We start from the raw sequence: 18,080 nt of genomic DNA, 5'->3' as shown, positions 1-18,080 counted from the left end.
CAATACTTGTTAAGAGTTGTGGAAGTAGGCTGCCGAGAGAATTATAACTATTGATTAAGTATATTTGAACAAAATTGTCATATGTATGTTGATAAGTATATTATTTTAAAAATTATTAATACAGCAATATTTTGTCCATGCCCAACTAGATTCCTCTTACAGCTGTTTTGAATAAACGATCCGAATCTCAATCTTCAATCACACGTTTGTAAACATGTCAAAAAAACCATTGTTCTGATTGGTCAATTTTCGCGATAGATTTAAAAAAGCGATTGTGATCGTTTATTAAAACAGGAATCTTTTAAACTGTTCTACGTTTAAAAAATACTCACTCTTAATATCCAAATACAAATAAAATATGTAATCTATGCTTTCGTCTATGCAACATGATCCAGGCCTAATTCATTAATTGGAACACATTATTCGAAGCGGCACATTCTCAATGCGATCTTTTTTCTCGAGAATACTCCAATAAATGATAAATCGAAACTAACTTGTTAATTAAAGTTTTAAATATGTATAATGCGGATAAAGCGGCCTTTTAATCGATGGTTTCAACTATTTATCAATAGTTCTCATCGAAGTTATATTGAACTGTCTTTCATTTACTTAAATTGATTAAATGCTTCCACGTATAAAGAACGCCAAGAATTTTTTAATACCCATTCTTTTCCAGTTTAAGTTATTAGCTATTTCATGTTAAAAATCTAATGGCCTAATTAGGTGATTTACCAAGGAATTCTAACGGAAGTTTTCTAACGACATTGTTGAAATAGTTTTGTGAATTAACATTTTAACTCTAAGTTTTTTCCGACACGCTTTCATAAATCGATAATGGGTTCGAACATTGATTGGGTACTTTAATTATGTTGTACGTAGAATGAAGTAAAGGAACAGTCATTAGCATTTATTTATAGATTATCCATTGATTGTCTAAGACCGGGTGCCAGACTTCAAGATACTGACTTAATGCTGCATAGATCGGACAGCCAAAGCTAAATTTAAAATATATATATATAATTGTAACATATAGATAGATATTATAACTTTGAATAATATCTAAATCCGCGGTAAAATTAGTTTTATTCCCATGTCTAACAGTCGCGTAAACCTAAAAAATCCATTGATTGTTAGCAATTATACTGGGTAACGCCTGGACTGTTTCTTATATATCCCTTTCTTTTCTTGATCAGTCGTACTAGTTTCACGAACCTAAGGCCTAGCATGTTTACTAGAAAAATCGTTGACAACGTCTAAAAATACTGGGTTCAATAGTACATATAAATGTAAAAAAAAAAAAAAAATTATAAGTAACCGTTACTTGATACCTTGGTTGTAGCATTTTCAATTGAGAATAAAACGAACCTAAGAATAAAACAATCAGAAAATATATCATTGCGGTTTCTTCCAGGTCGTCCTCCACCAAGAATAAGTTGGTACTCTGGCAACACTTTAGTGGACGCTTCGGATGGTGACAGCGATATCCCGAAAGTGAGGGAGAACGAGCTATACCTGCCTCTGACGAGGGATAATGCTGCGGCCCTCTCCTGTAGGGCTTCAAACACGAAACTAGCGCCACCTCTGGTGGCTAGCTTGGAAATTGAGTTATACCGTGAGTAAAATAAATTCATAATCAGTGGCGGCATTAGGGAGGGTGCAGGGGGTGGCAACAGTCCAGGGACTTGCGCAGTACCTATAAGGACCTTTTTTAGCATACGAAATGTAAAGCAACAAGCATGTTATTAACCTAATGTTGATTTTAAGTTCCTGCGTACAACGTGTCAATTCACTGGGTGTCTGGGACGGCGGACGGCGTCCTGCAAGTAGGAAAGCCAGCAGTGGTAAAGTGCACCGCCCGGGGATCGTACCCGCAACCCGATTTGTCTTGGTGGCTGGACCACCGGCATCTTACGCAACATAGTAATCAGGTTAGTTTACATTACGGTTAATTTTACCTGTGAATCAAAACTAACTCGTTACAGGTTTTTTTTTTTGTTTGGGAATAACGTGTTATCGCTATCATCACTGGGGGGTGAGTGGAACAGTTGTCACTGGTTTTACGACCCAATGTTGACAATCGGGAGTATAGCAGCATCGCATCGAAGATTTTACCGAGTCTCTCTATGAGCACCCTACACCGGCATACCAACCAAATCCGGTAGATGTTGCATACGGGACGACCCTGGGGAATAGGCTTGAGTGTTTAGTGTTATAGTTTTAATTATATCGGATTATATAATTGTTTGTAAATGATAATTAATTAATTTGTATTATAAGCATTTTTTAAATTAGGTATAACTTATCAGAAAAATCTATTTAAAATTAATGAATGAATGAATGAATGAAAACACTTTACTGTACACCACGTACAGCAAAATAAGTAAAACTGTTGTTTTAAAAAATACGTGCAACAATAGGCGCTATTATCACTAAGAAGCGATGTGTCTCTTCCAGACAACAAAATGGTCATTATTTTTTTTCACTTAATAGTTCATTGATTTTTAAATATTATTACTAACGCCAAATTAGATACTAAGTTAACTAAAACGCTAAGCCTTAATCGAGTCTTAAAACATTCTCACTATATTCCAGAGTTGGACTAACTCGAGCCGTACCGCGGAATCATACTTAAAACTGAACCCCGCGGTGGGCGACAATGGCGCAACGCTTGCCTGCGTAGCCACCAACCCCGTAATGGCGCCCAGCCGGGGGTCTAAGGCTGATGTCCTCACTCTCAATGTCACTTGTAAGTATCTTTATATATCTATGGCTTCTAAGTAAACTATCGTATACGAAAAAAACGATTTACACTTTTTTAGCGTTCGCTTCCATTTAAAAAAATTATAAATGAAGATTATTTTACTATTTACTCCCAAATTTGTTAAAAATAAATATTAAATATATTGTTTTACTGCTTACTATCAAACCTATTAAAAATAGTTATAAAATCAAGACTTTTTTAATGTTCAAATCTACAGAAGATACATTTGTGGAGTATTATATTTTATTTATCTCAAGAACAAATTAGTTTCCATCCCCTACCTTCGTACATCAGATTGATAATAAAAGTATACATTTTCAGACAGTCCAATACTGGAAGTGTCCAAAATAGGCTTCGGCAAACAAAACGAGGTGGTAGAAGTGGACTCGCTACACTTGGAATGCGAAGTGAAGGCTAACCCGCCGATACTACAGGTCTACTGGTATTTTAATGTGAGTACCCGCTGTGATTCAACCTACAATTGTTTATGATCTTTAGAAAGCCTGGCAATTACAATATATTGTAATTAGGAGAAAATAACGACGCTTTTTAAATAACAAATTGTTCGAAAAATTATCATTGTGTTCATTTTAAACTCGGTACCTAATTATAGAGAATCGGTCGTAAAACTCGACGAAAACTTTCTACTGTATGTTAAATATGTAAATTACGTAATTCTTCCTTTAGGGACTTGTCAAACATATTATAGGTACATCAATGAAATAACGTTAATTATTCCGGGAGGAAAGCCTAAATGCTAATTAACGTTTACACGCAAAAGCTTAAAATTTGCCAGTAGGCATGTGTCTTTTTATATTGAAAATGTATTTCTTAAAAACTAGTGACTTCCATTTGAATATTTTAAAATAGTTACGTAGTACATTTTCGCTATTAGTATGCCAATAATTATTAATAGAAGGATTCGCTGATAACTTATAAAATTTCAATAAATATATTGGTTAAATGCCACTAATTGTGCTTGAGTTGCTAAAACATTGTTTGGAATCTTCTAATATATATTGCTTTATTAAAATATCTACGTAAATATGTAAAGAATTAGGAAATATCTGAAGTTTGATGGTTTACACAGCCGTTGCCGCTGCTGTCATAACTTTTTTACGACCCGTTCTTTGCAAATTAAGAAAAATAAATGTGCGAAGTAAGATAACATTTAATATACTTTTTGGCGTTTATCTTTATTCTTCCTGTTATCCTTGAAGATAATTACTTTAATGCTAAGTTAAAACAAATTGTTTTGTTTCCGAAAAGTTTGTTTTTCCAACTCTTTTTCGAGTTACGTACGTAACAAAGTTATAATTTTGCGTTGTTGTACAATCGTGTATCGGTTATTTTTTAAATCAGCAGGAAACTTTACATTATCTATTTCGTTCACCAAGTGGTACCAACCTAGTATATTGTAAACAGTATAATCATTGAGGCTAATGAGATTTAACACCTGATATTTAACGACCGGCATCATCGGATAGATAGCATTAAGAGTTGTGATTCGACGTTTTGGGTGTTATTGATTGTAGTCGTCGGTTTTGCCATTAAGCGAGCTATTTGCTCGTCTCATCACTTGTATAAATAAAATACTTTCTTATTTCAGGATAGTTTAATTAAGCCAGGCGATATATGGGGAAAAAATGTGTCGTCCCAGGTGCTTTACGTTTTAGAAGCGACTCGAGAGCACACCGGTCGGTACGCATGCGCCGCAGCCAACTCTGTGGGAGAGACGCGATCTGAAACCATCTCTATTACCGTGTTTTGTAAGTTTCTATTCACTTAATCATAATATCAGCCCTGTATTATTACTATATACAGGGTTTATATTGTTAAACTTTAAACTATATACTGTCCCACTGCTTAGCACAGGCCTTCTCTACTACTAATAGGGATTAGGCCTTAGTCCACCACGCTGGGCTAGTGCAGACTAGCACACTTTACATACCCTCATAATTTTTATAGAAAACTTCTCGGGTATGCAAGTTTCGTCACGATAGCTTCGGTCGCCATTAAAGGATAAAATAATTCACAAAGAATACACACCTTACTTTAAAAAACTCAGAGTTGCATGCCATCAGGGTTTTGAACCTGCGGACATTCGTCTCAGCAGTCCATTCCACTTCAACTTTATGCACTTCTCTTTTCTCTTCTCTCCATGCATTTCTCTTATTAAAGCTGTTTCATTTTCTACTTCCAGATCCACCAGAGTGCTCAAACAGAGGCATAAGACTCGTAAAAGAAACTCTAAGCTGTAACTTAAAGGCGTTACCAGCACCTGATACATATTTCTGGCATGTTCAACCGGCAGGATTTGAACCCCAAAACCTAACCACAGGGTCTCATATCCTACCATTAGACCAAATCAATGGACCTTTGTCTGACTTTTTGAAAGCAACTTGTTCTGGAAACAACGGCATATCGTATCAGGAAGTCCCGTGTGAGAAGACCTTTAGTTTCGAACATTTGAGACCTCAGCAGCCGCAGCAATGTGACCTCGCGTATGAGTACGGAGAGTTTCATATACGATGTGTACCGGGTAAGCAGAAATGTCATATTTGTAGTCAAATAAGTCATGTGACATTGAATTACTTATTCATTGTCAGTTTTGAAAAATTATGCAAGAATTCGGAGGAATGGAAAAACCGACGGTATCTAGATGGATACACAAGCGGATAACTTGCGACCTGATAAAATCTATAATGAAATTGCTATTACCTAATGTATTCAATATTATTAGTGGTCGTCCAATGGTCGATAATCGACCAAATAAGTTTTATTTTTCTGCACTCCTTTATACAAACTTAAAATATGTCAAATCTCACACTCCTCCGTGCGCGTAATATGCCTAGAAAACATAGATCTAACGTCAACATCATTAACATAACTATCACAACTTTCAGTGGAAAACGCGACGTATTACGAAGTGTCAGTATGGAGGCTGTCCACCAGCAATTCCTCGTTAGTGCTGGAAAAGAGAGCGTCCATGGGGTTCGGTACCGGCCAGGCCATGGCCCAGGGTGGGTCGTGGCTGGTCCGAGCTGGGCTGGGAGAGATGGGCGCGGGAGACGAAGCTGGGGCGCTGGCTTGCAATCGATATGGATGTTCGAGAGCGTTACTGTTGCGGCCTACTGAGAATCTGCTGCAAGCCGCGTCGCCTCCGTGGTGGCATTGTAAGTAGGATACATAATATTTTTTTAATTCTTGGCATTGGAAATTGACTGTATCATACGTGATCAGTTATTGATTGACGAGCGGCAAAAATACTGATTTATAATTGTCTTCATAACCCTGCAACCGCCTAAAAAGTCTTGATTCAAAAAAGGCACTTATTATGAAGAAACAATAAGAAGTATTCTATGGTCTCTGTATATTACTCGCGATCGAATATTATGTCTAATCGAAACAAATGTAACATAAAACCATTCTTCCTTATTATAACTTTTTAAACGTGCACGGCATAGTGATCCTTCTCCACCTGATGGTAAGTGAAGTTGGGTGCAATAGATTGTCGACTAACGAGAGATGATTATCCCTCAGCAGTCGACACAATTATGCCTCTTGGAACCGGATATACACAGACAGATCCCAAAACGCGACATACTTACGTGGGCCACTATAACAGGTTTTACCACCTTGTATACGGAACTCTTTAAATTCCAGTGAACAAGGATGTGGGAATAGCCATTGGAGCAGTAGTGGCGGTGATTCTGTTCGTTATTACCACGATCTTCGCGATCCGCCTGGCGCGGCGGCCGCGGAACAAGCCCGCAGCACCTGTCATACAAGTGCTGCAATTGGACGACGTCGCCAGGAACTTCTTGGACAACGTAGCGGGTTGGTTTAATAATTTAAATCTAAACTTTAATGTACTTAAATCAGCGAAGTTGTTCGAACAGACAAAGTGTTCGTTTATTTTTCATTTAAAACTTAAAACTTGTTAATTTATATTCTTCATAAAATGGAGATCAAATCACTGATACACACACAGGTGACAGGACTAAGCGTAATATATTTTATATTAAATTTGACTGATAATGCCGTAGATAAAAAATTAAGAATCGTGGGGGTTAACTCCAGGAAGTTAACTGTCAATAGGACGATAGTATCGCCCTCTACCACCATAGAGGTAAACTATTTGCTTAGCCAGTGAGGTAGCTACATCTTATACACCGCTCCGCTTCACCTTTTATTGAAATATCAGTTTTTATAATCTATATGAAATATACAATTGAAATTTAGGAACCCCGTTGAAGCTCTACCCCTAGGCAACTTATCCGTTGCTATAAAATACCTACTTTCCTGGAAGACATTATAATTTTAAACGATCTTGTAAATCCCTAACATACATGAACATTTGGCAGCCATGAATTTACTAGACAACAGTTGACGGTCAGTGTGTTGCTTAACATGAATTGTAATAATGCTGAGTATCGTTCTTCGAGGGCGCCACTTACGCTTTTTGCAACAAGAAATTAGTACCGTATTTTACCACAATATGTCCAAGCGTTTTATTTTCTGGTCGGGCTATAATAAAATCGTAAATTTTCCGTAGCCTAACTTTTGTTAAATATTTTTGGAAAAAAATGCCTAAAAATTGATACACAATATTGCTTACATTATTACTTCAAAACATAATATTTTAAATGGTGTCATATAATTTTATGTTTTCGTATTTCTTCAAATACTCCGCTCAGTTGTTATTCTGACTCTATTCTCGTTTTATTGTAGTTAACAGGCACATTTAAATCATTATAGCTTTTAATATTTTTATCGTTAAAATGAGGTATGATAGTTAAACTAGCCTTTATTTCCATCTTTTCCCTCGTAATCGCCTGCATTCGGGATAAACAGATAATATATATATTATCTTTTACGATTAATGTAGCGTCACATAAATGAAATAATTTTCAGAATCGGAATAGTTCGAGTCTAGCCTCACAATTAGTAAAAAAAATATTGTTGCCTAGTAAACACATGGCTTTATCTTTTCAGAACATAAAATCCGCGGCTCGTCGACGATCAGGCCGAGCAGTACTGTGTACTCCGACGGCTCGTGCGAGTCACTCGCCAGCAGCCTCGAGCGACGTCGGAAGCAGTTCTGGGACCGGTGGGAGCCGCCGCCTCCCGACGTCACTCTCACTCTCCACAGAGAAAGCGCTGTCTGAATGTATTTGGTGTAACTAGGATTTATTATCGGCTGGTTTTTCAATCAGATAATATAAATACGGGAAAACATTTTGTACCCTTTTTAAACAGAGTTAAATGAAATTTAATGATGTCAAATCTCACACTCCCGCGTGAAAAAATTAATTTATGAAAAATAATATTACAAAATAAAGTACAGAAAAATATAATTTATGAATAATAATATTACAAATAATTTAAATTTTACGGTCGAATTTCGACCACTGGCCGTAAAAAATACATAAAAAATATAAAATAAAATTGTTCAATTGTCTCAGTTTTATATTGTACTAGCTTCCGCCCGCCGCTTCGCCCGCGTGGATTTCGGGTTTCAAAAATGGAGAAGGTGCTCAATTTGTCGGGATGTTTTTTTAATTTATGGTGGTATGCAGGTGGTCCGATTGTCCGGTCAGGGTCTGATGATGGGATCCTGGTGAAATCGAAGGAACTTTTAACCATTAAGGTTGCACACGAAATGACGGAAGCTTAAAAATGGAGTAACTTCTCCCGTTTTCCCAACATTTTCCATCACTGCTATGCTCCTATTAATTGTAGCGTGATGAAAAGTATACTATAACCAGCTCAGGAGTATGAAAAATAATTGTACCAAGTTAAGTTAAAATCCGTCGAGTAGTTTTTGTTTCTATAACGGTTATACAGACAGACAGACAAAAATTTTACTAATTGCATTTTTAGCATCAGTATCGATCCCTAATCACCCCCAGTTATTTTGGAAATATATTTCATGTACAGAATTGACCTCTCTACAGATTTATTATAAGTATAGATATGCAAAAGTAGCTCAAAAATTGTCCATAACGAAAACATGCATTTTAAAGTAAAACAAAAGAAATAATATCGTGAAGCCAACCAAATAACTAATTATATATTAAATTTTGTGACTGTTCAATTTAGTCGGGTCCGCGATATCACTTTTGTTGAGTTTCAGAACGCGACATTACATTATTATATTCTGTGCTCCAACGCACACTGCTTTGATGTTAGGAACACACCTACATTGCTTAGACAACAGTGAACTTTATACAATAGCAATAAAGCTCAAATTGACTCTACGTATTAGTTAGAAAACGTTTGTATGGGAAATAGAAAAATGCTGTTTTGAGGATTTTCCCGGCAATTATTCGAATTTTTCTCACCTTTTAAATCTTCCCTAGACCTCCACGAATAATTCAAGACCAAGATAAGATAAATCCGTTCAGCCGTTCTCGAGTTTTAGCGAGACTAACGAACAGCAATTGATTTTTATATATACTTAGTCTGGCCATAAATACTGTTACACTTAATTATAAAAAAATATTACATTTGAATTTCGAATCTGTCATTTTTATACGATTGTTCATTGTGTTTTCTCATTTTGGCGCCAATACATTGTAAAATATTTTGCGATATTAAAATGGTGTGGGGTGATAAAGAGAACCGAATCGCTGTGATAGCATTACACAAAGTAGGTATGGAGCCAAATGCAATTTTTAAAACTCTCCATACACTTGGTATTAGTAAAATGTTTGTGTACCGGGCTATTAATAGGTACAATGAGACCTCCTCTGTTTGTGACAGAAAAGATCTGGCCGTCCACGTAGTGTTCGTACGAAAAAGGTGGTCAAAGCAGTAAGGGAAAGAATTCGAAGAAATCCTGTCCGAAAGCAAAAGATTTTATCTCGGGAAATGAAGATAGCACCTAGAACCATGTCGCGTATTTTAAAAGATGACTTAGGACTTGCAGCCTATAAGAGACGCACTGGCCATTTCTTAACTGATAATTTAAAGAAGAATAGGGTGGTAAAATCGAAACAACTACTGAAGCGGTACGCAAAGGGAGGTCACAGAAAAATTTTGTTTACGGATGAGAAAATTTTTACAATTGAGCAACATTTTAACAAACAAAATGACCGTATTTATGCTCAAAGCTCTAAGGAAGCTTCCCAATTAGTCGACAGAGTGCAACGTGGACATTATCCGACTTCAGTGATGGTTTGGTGGGGTGTTAGCTATGAAGGAGTGACTGAGCCATATTTTTTGTGAAAAAAGGTATCAAAACATCGGCACAAGTGTATCAAGATACCATTCTTGAGAAGGTAGTTAAGCCCCTTAACATCACCATGTTCAATAACCAAGTATGGTCCTTCCAGCAAGACTCGGCGCCGGGTCATAAAGCTCGGTCCACGCAGTCTTGGTTGGAATCGAACGTTTCGGACTTCATCAGAGCTGAAGACTGGCCGTCGTCTAGTCCCGATCTTAATCCGCTGGATTATGATTTGTGGTCAGTTTTAGAGAGTACAGCTTGCTCTAAACGCCATGATAATTTGGAGTCCCTAAAACAATCTATACGATTGGCAGTGAAGAATTTTCCCATGGAAAGAGTGCGTGCTTCTATTGATAACTGGCCTCATCGTTTAAAGGACTGTATTGCAGCCAATGGAGACCACTTCGAATAAGGTTTTATATTTTTAATTGTTTTATATTTATGTATTAAACTGACACACTGTAAAAGTAATAAATGTTATTTGCAGTTAACAATTTTCTTTTTTCTTTATTACAATATTTATGGCAAGACTAGGTATAGATAGTTACATATTCGATACATTTTATCTGATGAAGAAAAATCAGCCGCCAGTGTAATATACGGTGCTTTATGGTAGTTAACAGTGTCAAATAATATAAAAGTGTTATAAATAAACTTAAAATACTATTTATTGCAATGTTTTAAGTTGTAAATTTCAATAACAAATGATTGTTCTTACTGATGAGTTAATTGTGGTTAACTTGGATTCAAAAAATACTACATGACATATCAAGGTTTTGAAACGCGCTAATGCGCGCTGTACACGGGAAGAGTAAATCGCATAGTAATACAGTAGAGTTATACTAGCTATACCAATGTAAACAGATTTGGTAGAGTGCCTAAACAAATTAACTACTACTATTGGTAGAGAACTTTGAACTAGTTGAGTATACTAGATCACTCTACTGTTTACTCTACCCGTATCCACCGAATTTAAACGAAATTTTAGGACCGATTCATAAAAAAATGGAGAGGTATATACCTATTTACTTATGTTTTGTTTCTCCACTGCCCAAATTCAGTCTAGGACCACATTAAAATTCTCGTAAACGATGAATCTTATTAAATAAAATCCTAGTTTTGCAACAACCTAACAAAAGTTAAAGGCTGAAATAAAACTTCTTCAAACATATCTCCATCAAATTTTATTAAGTACTCTAAGACCTCACTAAATACATTCAATAATACAAATTCCAACAAGATGCATTTATTAGAATAATAAAATATAATTACATTCTCCCCAGATTATATTGTATTTCCACTTAAGGAATAAATTGGAAATAATTTTAATAAAAGAAACAATGTATGTTCTATATTACGATTCAATCGATGTTAGCGCTAGTGTAGGCATTGCAGTTGGCGTATTTGTCAAAATATTTTATCCTTTTTTCCCAAACTGTATCCACATAAGACCAATTTTCAATCGTCAAATAAAGCTATTCAATAAATTATAACCGTACTGAATAGTGAAGAAAGTTCGTTAAAAGTGAGACAAATTGAAATCTTTATATATACAGTTCTATTTATTATGAATTACTTATATGATAATTGAAAAATTAGCTCATAGTCTTCTTTATGTATAAATTTGGTATTGATTTAGGCACATAGGACTAATTAAAATACGCCAAATGTGGTGCCCACATAAATACAAGTGTGCCATAGATATTACTGAAATTTCGAAAATTTATTTACAAATTGAAATAAATATCTTAACAATTTAATGCTTAGCATAATACTAGAATTAAATAATTGTAATAAATAACTTAAAGGATATGTCGTTTTTCATTTATTAAGACTCGTTTGTGGTATGTCCCCTCGGTTGTCTGGTTGCGTTTTCTCTTTTACATCTACCACAACGTTATTTTGACTGCCCATCATGCTCATGGAGGATCCATCAGCATTCATTTGTTTATAGACAAAAGGAGGATTATCTGATACTACAATTGGACTATTTTTAAAATAACCATCATTGCGATAAAATGGCTCGGGACAAACAATCGATTTTGTTACTTGAATAACATCTAAACAGTGTCTTACGGTGCCCATATTGTTTACCTGGGCGTCTTGAAATGGCAGTGGAGCTCTTTGGGCGGCCGGAACATAATAATAATTCGACATCCTGCTAGCAATATCATCAATTTGTCCATTATTGTTTCCTAACTTATTATTGTTAGGAGCTGCTAGTGAAACATCTAGCGGTTGCATATTTTTATTACTGACCTGTTTATATATAAAAGATGAACGTTTTTCATCGTTAATTACCATATTGTTACCAGATATTCCATTATTTACATTGTTGTCTAATCTCTGATTTATTGGTGATCGTGCTGGAGCCATTAAGTTAGGTCCTGAATTAGACTCAATTTTACTTAGAGATGGCGGTGGTGGTATGGTCTTAGAAATCCCACCCGGGGTCGAGGGTAATCCGGGATTAATATTTGTACCAAGATTTACTTTGCTAGAACTGGCTTCGGTAGAAATCTTACTATTAACTGAAATTGGAGAATTATTTTTGGTAATTTTCACATTAACTTCACCTTTAGGACCGGGCATTTTGAAAATATTCGTTTGACTACGTAATAATACAGGAATATCTTCTTCGACAAGTATCGGTGGGCCATAGAAATCTCCCCCCTCGAAATATCCCATGTTCTGAAGTCTTGCAAATGCTGGGGGATAAATCGTAGGTGCCACTGGAGGTAGAGGAGTTATGACATGTCCAACATCTCCTGGAATTATTGGTGGACCGAACACAATATCTTTCCTTATAACTGCTCCTGGAAATCGAAAATCTGTTTCCACAGCAACAGGAGCTATTGGGCCAACAGTACTAACGATTTCTTCAAATCTTGATTTAATATAAGGAGGCAAGGCAGGCATTGCCACGGACTCAGTTACAATCACGTTTGGGTTATCTTCAAATTCATATGAAGTCACTGTGCCACCTTTAGATCCTTGCTTATAGGAATAAGTAGGTTGAACAACTTGAGTGACCACTTGTTTTGGTCTAGTAACAACAGGCATTGGTACCGTAATTTTTTTCGAATCCACTTCAACAGTCTGGGTGTATTTTACACCCACCGCGGGTGGAGGTGGTGGCTTAACCTCTTGTATTATTGGATATTTCACTTGTTCGTTTATAACTATTATTGGTGTTACCGGCGTGGGTCCGAATAGTTTTCCTAAAAGTTGTTTTTTATTATGTATACCAACTTTTATTAAGTCAACCACCTGTTGAAAACCGCTTGGCTCGTCTTCACACGTTTTGTTTTGTGGTTGAGTGTTATCTTTTATTGAATTAGTTGTTAGTGCAATTTGTATAGGCGCTGCTTCCTTTTTAGGTAATTTCTTGGGCGTAACTTTTAGTAGAACATCGTCGTATCCGGGAATTTTATATAGTAAAACATCTTCAGCAACTGATTGTTTCTTCGGAATTCCTAATAACGATGATTTGAATGCGTCTATAAAAGGTATTGTTCTTTTTGTTCGACCATTTGCGGATACAGCAATTAGCATCGCAAGAAGCATACACTGTAAACAAACAAATGTATGTCATATTCAAATATATTTATGAAAATCATCTATATCTGATTATACGGTTATTCGATAATTACGAAAAAGGCAGAGACGTAATTCTTAAGGATTGTTTATCTCGAAAAATCACAAACAATTTAAAAGTACTTACAATGATGGTAAAACAACGCATCTTGAATACAATTCACTTTATGACACCACAAACACTATCACAGTATTCACACATTCTACTGAACATTAAAATAGTAATACTCGAGTCTTTTATAATAATGTCATTAGTAGAGAAAGCTTTTATTACTCATCGGAAACAATCGTGGTGATTAATAAATTATACTAAATAACGAGAAAAATTACAAACTATAATACAATAGACCATTGCATAAATAAGCGAAGTAGGAATGGTTATGAATAATTTGTGGTAAGGTTTTCGAAAAAATTAAAGACTACTAAAGCAATAAATGATACCAATGTACTCATACTAATTAATATATTATTTAATGTCTCTAATTACAAATGACTATATATTAATCTATAGCTAGCGGAAGACATTCATTGACTAGTACATAGATACGCAAAACACATACTTAATCTAGGAATACATAACCAAAGTGAGAAACTAGAATATACTAGTGACTTGACTAGATTTACGTAAATTGGATAGAAAATAATCATTTTCTTAGCTTCATTATCACGTGTAAGATCTCTTAACTAAATTATATAAATCGTAAATGAAGATTTTTAAATTGTTATTACTAGATCCAACATATGATTCCATAAAGTTTCACGAATGATCTTAAAACCTATTTTTACATCTAAATATGGCACAATTTCAAGCAACAGGATCGGAGTCCAAAACAAAGATGCCTAATTTTCATCATTTATATTGAGAATGTATTTATAGATGATGAGAAATTATAATTTGACGTCTTAAAGAATTTAGGCGCACCACGGGACCTCCGCATCAAAAACATGACGTGAGGAGTGTACCGTCGCGTGTGAGGTGTGATGTGGCTGTGGAGAGCCATGAAGCAGTTCACACATGAAGCTGATGTACGTGATGGCCAGGCGAAGGGTCTCGATGCGGGAGAGACGCTTCTCGTAAGCAAACGTTGGCACCTGGGATAAGAAACGCATTTGAGTCAATTGACAAAGATCAAATACAGTAACGTCTAGATTAAGCTATATTTTTGAAAAATTTAAACTACTAAATTACTCATTATAAAATTTTCTATCTAATAGTGTTAGTTGCTTTTAAAAGAGAGAGGGGCGTTATATAGATTTTTGCAAATTTTTATGAAAGTAAATCTTTCCACTAAATTTCCTAATTGAGTCTACAGCTGTGACTTTTTAGTCAAATAAGAGTAAGTACCTCTACAAATTCTTCTGTACGCTAAAAGAATTATTTTCACACAAACGATTTCTAAAGCAGTAGCTCCTCTTGCGATGGGACATCATAAACCAAAATAAACTTAAATGCCAGTTATTTTTACCTTCCTCCTCAACTTATCAAACGCCTCATTCAAGTTGAACATGCGTCGCCGCTCGCGGATGTTGGCGGCGCGACGCTGTGCGACCGACGCGACCCGACGGCGAGGCTTCTTACCCCCGGGCGTGGAGCGTGGACCTCCGCGGCCCCCGCATCCTGCCGCCGACCACACTGTGATGATAAACATCTTATCTAACACAAATTATCGATTACCCAGACCGTGGGTGGGATCCGGAGCTGTCAATTTGAATGAAAAGTGCCAGTATCACAAACTACTTGTAGTCGTTGTAGTAGTAGGTATATACTTACAGGTAGGTAGGTACCTAGGTGCTTGTGAAGCATCATTAGCATTAGAATTTTCATCAACTAATATAAAACAAAATATGGTATAACTACCGAGAATACAAATAATGGAAATAATTTAAAACTGTATGATATTTTTTTAATGGTAGAGCAACATTGTAGGCAGAGGTGAAGCTTCCCCGGGTACCTACCTACCGACGCGTAAAACCGGCGTAGAAGGCAGCTATATAGTTCCTATTTCTTTACTTAGAGACGAGCATTGTATCCGCAGTATGTTTGTATAAATTAGAAGAAATCACTTGAAGTATTCAAATAAAGAACACGACGTCTTTTTAAAATAGTAGCAGCTGACATGAGCTGTGGATCAGGAGCAGCGAATTCAAGGAGTTGGGTAACATTACTTATCAGTTTTCCTACACGGTGTAAGTGGCACTAAAACTCCAGAGGGATGATCGGAAAAATTAAGCCAAACAATATCACTTTAGAAAAACGCAACATACGTCAAAACATTTGTACCAACCCCAGCTTGGAATGGGATACAAGGTACAAAATTAAGTATAATACACAAATCATTAGTAAATTAAATTTACATACCCAGGTCGGCTGGAGGGAAAGCCAGGATGTCGGGATAGGGAACTGGCGCCGGCGGAGCGTCCCACAGCGGCCCGTACGGGGACACTTCGCTGCCCTGCACAATAAAAATTATTAGAAATCATCCTTCAAAGAACACATAGTCGACATCGATACATAATATGTATATTATTCTTTATTTTATTCATTTGGTCAGGTAAAAAGTCAGTGACTTTCTAGGTTAAATTTCTTAGTCATTCCTTAGTCCTATTTCCTACACAAAACCTACACCTTATATACCTATTATATTTTATTATTATTGAAACCTACACCTTATGTCGTTGTAATTAATGGTAATACTCAGTAATTCATATCCGTTGCTTAGATACCTTAGGTTTTCTCAGGTCTTCTGGGTTGCTCTAAAGATATTCTAGGATCGTATACATATCTGCATGTCGTAAGAAATAGCAAATTCTTTTAATAAATAGATTAATATTCAATCATTATCATCAGCCACATGAAGTCCGCTACTGAACATAAGCCTCCACTAAAGATTTTCAGATGCAGCTGTAAAGGCGACCTGCATCCCATGTGAGCCTACTACCTTTGTCAAGTTGTCTCGCACCTTGCAGGTGAACCTGCTACGCTACATTTGTTAGTACATGGTCTTCACTCAAGAACTATTTTGCACCTTCTGCTTGTCAGTACTGCGCACTATTTGCTCTACCCATTGCCACATTAAGTTGCTAATATACTGGGCTATGTTGGATACTTTCCTTCTTCTATGGATCTCCTCATTTCATTCGATCGCGTAGAGAAACACAGAGTTTTTATTAAAGCCAAATATTAGTATTTATTCTGTGTCCTCACGCTAAGTGACCGTGAACCTTCTTAAGCAGCCGATAGTCAGGTGCCACATTTCAGTGCCGCATATTAACACTGGTAACACACATGGATCGAAGATTTTTGTCCTTAACCACAGTGGTTTGGCGAAGAAGACCTTGCTTAGCTTGAACGCTGCTTTACCGAACTAGATTCGATGATAGATTTCTCTCTCAAAATTTGACCTGTCTAACTGAATATCTTATCCTAAATAGACGTATTCGTCGAAATGTCCGAGAGTTGAGTTCCCAACGGTAATCGACACGGACCCAACATGAACATTCGACATGTTTTTGTTATCCATGTTCATTCTATGGTCATTCAGTTGAGAGACTCGGTTGAGGTCCATGAAAATCATTGCTCTGAATGGAAAATACTGCTAAATTCTAATGTCTTACAGCAAAAAACATACATTTATGGATTATCAGAAAGTACAGTTCTTCTACTAATAATGACATCTAAACCATAAGGATAGCACATGTAACTAGTAAATCTGAGCCATATTACTTATCTACTTATTCTATTCAAAATTATTAATTGTAAGTCTCTTCTAACATTGCAATATTAGGAAATACTTACTTTTACGACGATTTGTTCACAGTCAGTATACGACGATTTGTACAGTTTACAGGATTATTTTTACATTGCGTTATTAAATTAAGCCAAATATTATTAGTATTTATTCTGCATTGTGCTAAAATCATTCTTGAATAACTAATGTTTTCGCCAAAATTAGTGGTTTTAGTTTTCGGTTTTTGAATAAATTTGTAGTTTACGTATATGTGTAGTAATAAAAGCTTGGTACATGTATAATTAAAATTACTTTTTTTATTGGGTTCTAAACATACGCTATTTTATTTTACATCTATAGTTAGAATATCTTATCCTTTTTAAGAAAACTAATAAAGGATGAGAATATTGTTTTATTTTTTAAATCAATGTTAAAATTACCCTGTATATTTGAGAAATATGTTTTCTATAGCAATTGTTTTAAAGGATATTCATTGGAAACTACAATCGTACGAATGAAATCTCACTTACAAAGAAAGATCTCGTCGGCACAGGTAGGTAAAGAAGCATTCTGCTGCTTCTCTTGTAAATCATATAGATTTCTCTCAGTAAGATTTCTCTAGACGATGTCTAGATTTTACCATTCATCAATAAGACTAAAAAGGAGTCCAATGTCTTTAGAAGAACTTGAGGATTCGCTATGACACATATTAGGTCACAAGATGTATAAAACTAACATGGCCGAAATCGAATAAGAAGCT

At 35.8% G+C, this 18,080-nt stretch overlaps 3 protein-coding genes across 3 annotated transcripts in view; 1 reads left to right on the top strand and 2 right to left on the bottom strand.

Annotated features, from left to right (window-relative positions):
• The window catches only part of LOC115449130 (roundabout homolog 3), a 16,913-nt gene extending 16,247 nt beyond the window's left edge, over positions 1-666 (bottom strand). Inside the window, 1 exon segment of the mRNA XM_037438266.1 lies at positions 663-666. Coding sequence (XP_037294163.1) covers positions 663-666 — 4 coding nt within the window.
• Positions 667-834: 168 nt separating this feature from the next.
• On the top strand, positions 835-8,100 carry LOC115454499 (hemicentin-2-like). Its single transcript, XM_037438265.1, has 10 exons — positions 835-838; positions 1,412-1,612; positions 1,765-1,928; positions 2,593-2,746; positions 3,083-3,213; positions 4,371-4,530; positions 4,965-5,303; positions 5,668-5,937; positions 6,428-6,601; positions 7,760-8,100. Exons 1-10 carry the CDS (start codon positions 835-837, stop codon positions 7,930-7,932), a joined length of 1,770 nt encoding a protein of 589 aa, XP_037294162.1. The 3' UTR covers positions 7,933-8,100.
• Positions 8,101-14,504: 6,404 nt separating this feature from the next.
• On the bottom strand, positions 14,505-16,846 carry LOC119189212 (protein Fer3-like). The gene is made up of 4 exons (XM_037438264.1): positions 16,808-16,846; positions 15,952-16,045; positions 15,059-15,225; positions 14,505-14,684 (listed from the first exon to the last, which is right to left on the bottom strand). Exons 1-4 carry the CDS (start codon positions 16,844-16,846, stop codon positions 14,505-14,507), a joined length of 480 nt encoding a protein of 159 aa, XP_037294161.1.
• Between the last annotated feature and the right edge of the window lie 1,234 nt (positions 16,847-18,080).

This window comes from Manduca sexta, chromosome 13 (genome assembly GCF_014839805.1).
Source record: "Manduca sexta isolate Smith_Timp_Sample1 chromosome 13, JHU_Msex_v1.0, whole genome shotgun sequence".
NCBI classification, from domain to species: domain Eukaryota; kingdom Metazoa; phylum Arthropoda; class Insecta; order Lepidoptera; family Sphingidae; genus Manduca; species Manduca sexta.
Note: the sequence above shows the minus strand (reverse complement) of the source record. Positions and strands in the feature narration are given on the sequence as shown.

Coding starts and splice junctions, on each gene's coding strand:
- LOC115454499 (XM_037438265.1), top strand. Junction 1,929..2,592: donor TTACGCAACATAGTAATCAG/GTTAGTTTACAT, acceptor ACTATATTCCAG/AGTTGGACTAACTCGAGCCG. Junction 5,938..6,427: donor GTCGCCTCCGTGGTGGCATT/GTAAGTAGGATA, acceptor TTTAAATTCCAG/TGAACAAGGATGTGGGAATA.
- LOC119189212 (XM_037438264.1), bottom strand. CDS start 16,846: ATGTGGCACCTGACTATCGGCTGCTTAAGAAGGTTCACG. Junction 16,046..16,807: donor GCTGCTTAAGAAGGTTCACG/GTCACTTAGCGT, acceptor TTTATTGTGCAG/GGCAGCGAAGTGTCCCCGTA. Junction 14,685..15,058: donor TTGATAAGTTGAGGAGGAAG/GTAAAAATAACT, acceptor TTCTTATCCCAG/GTGCCAACGTTTGCTTACGA.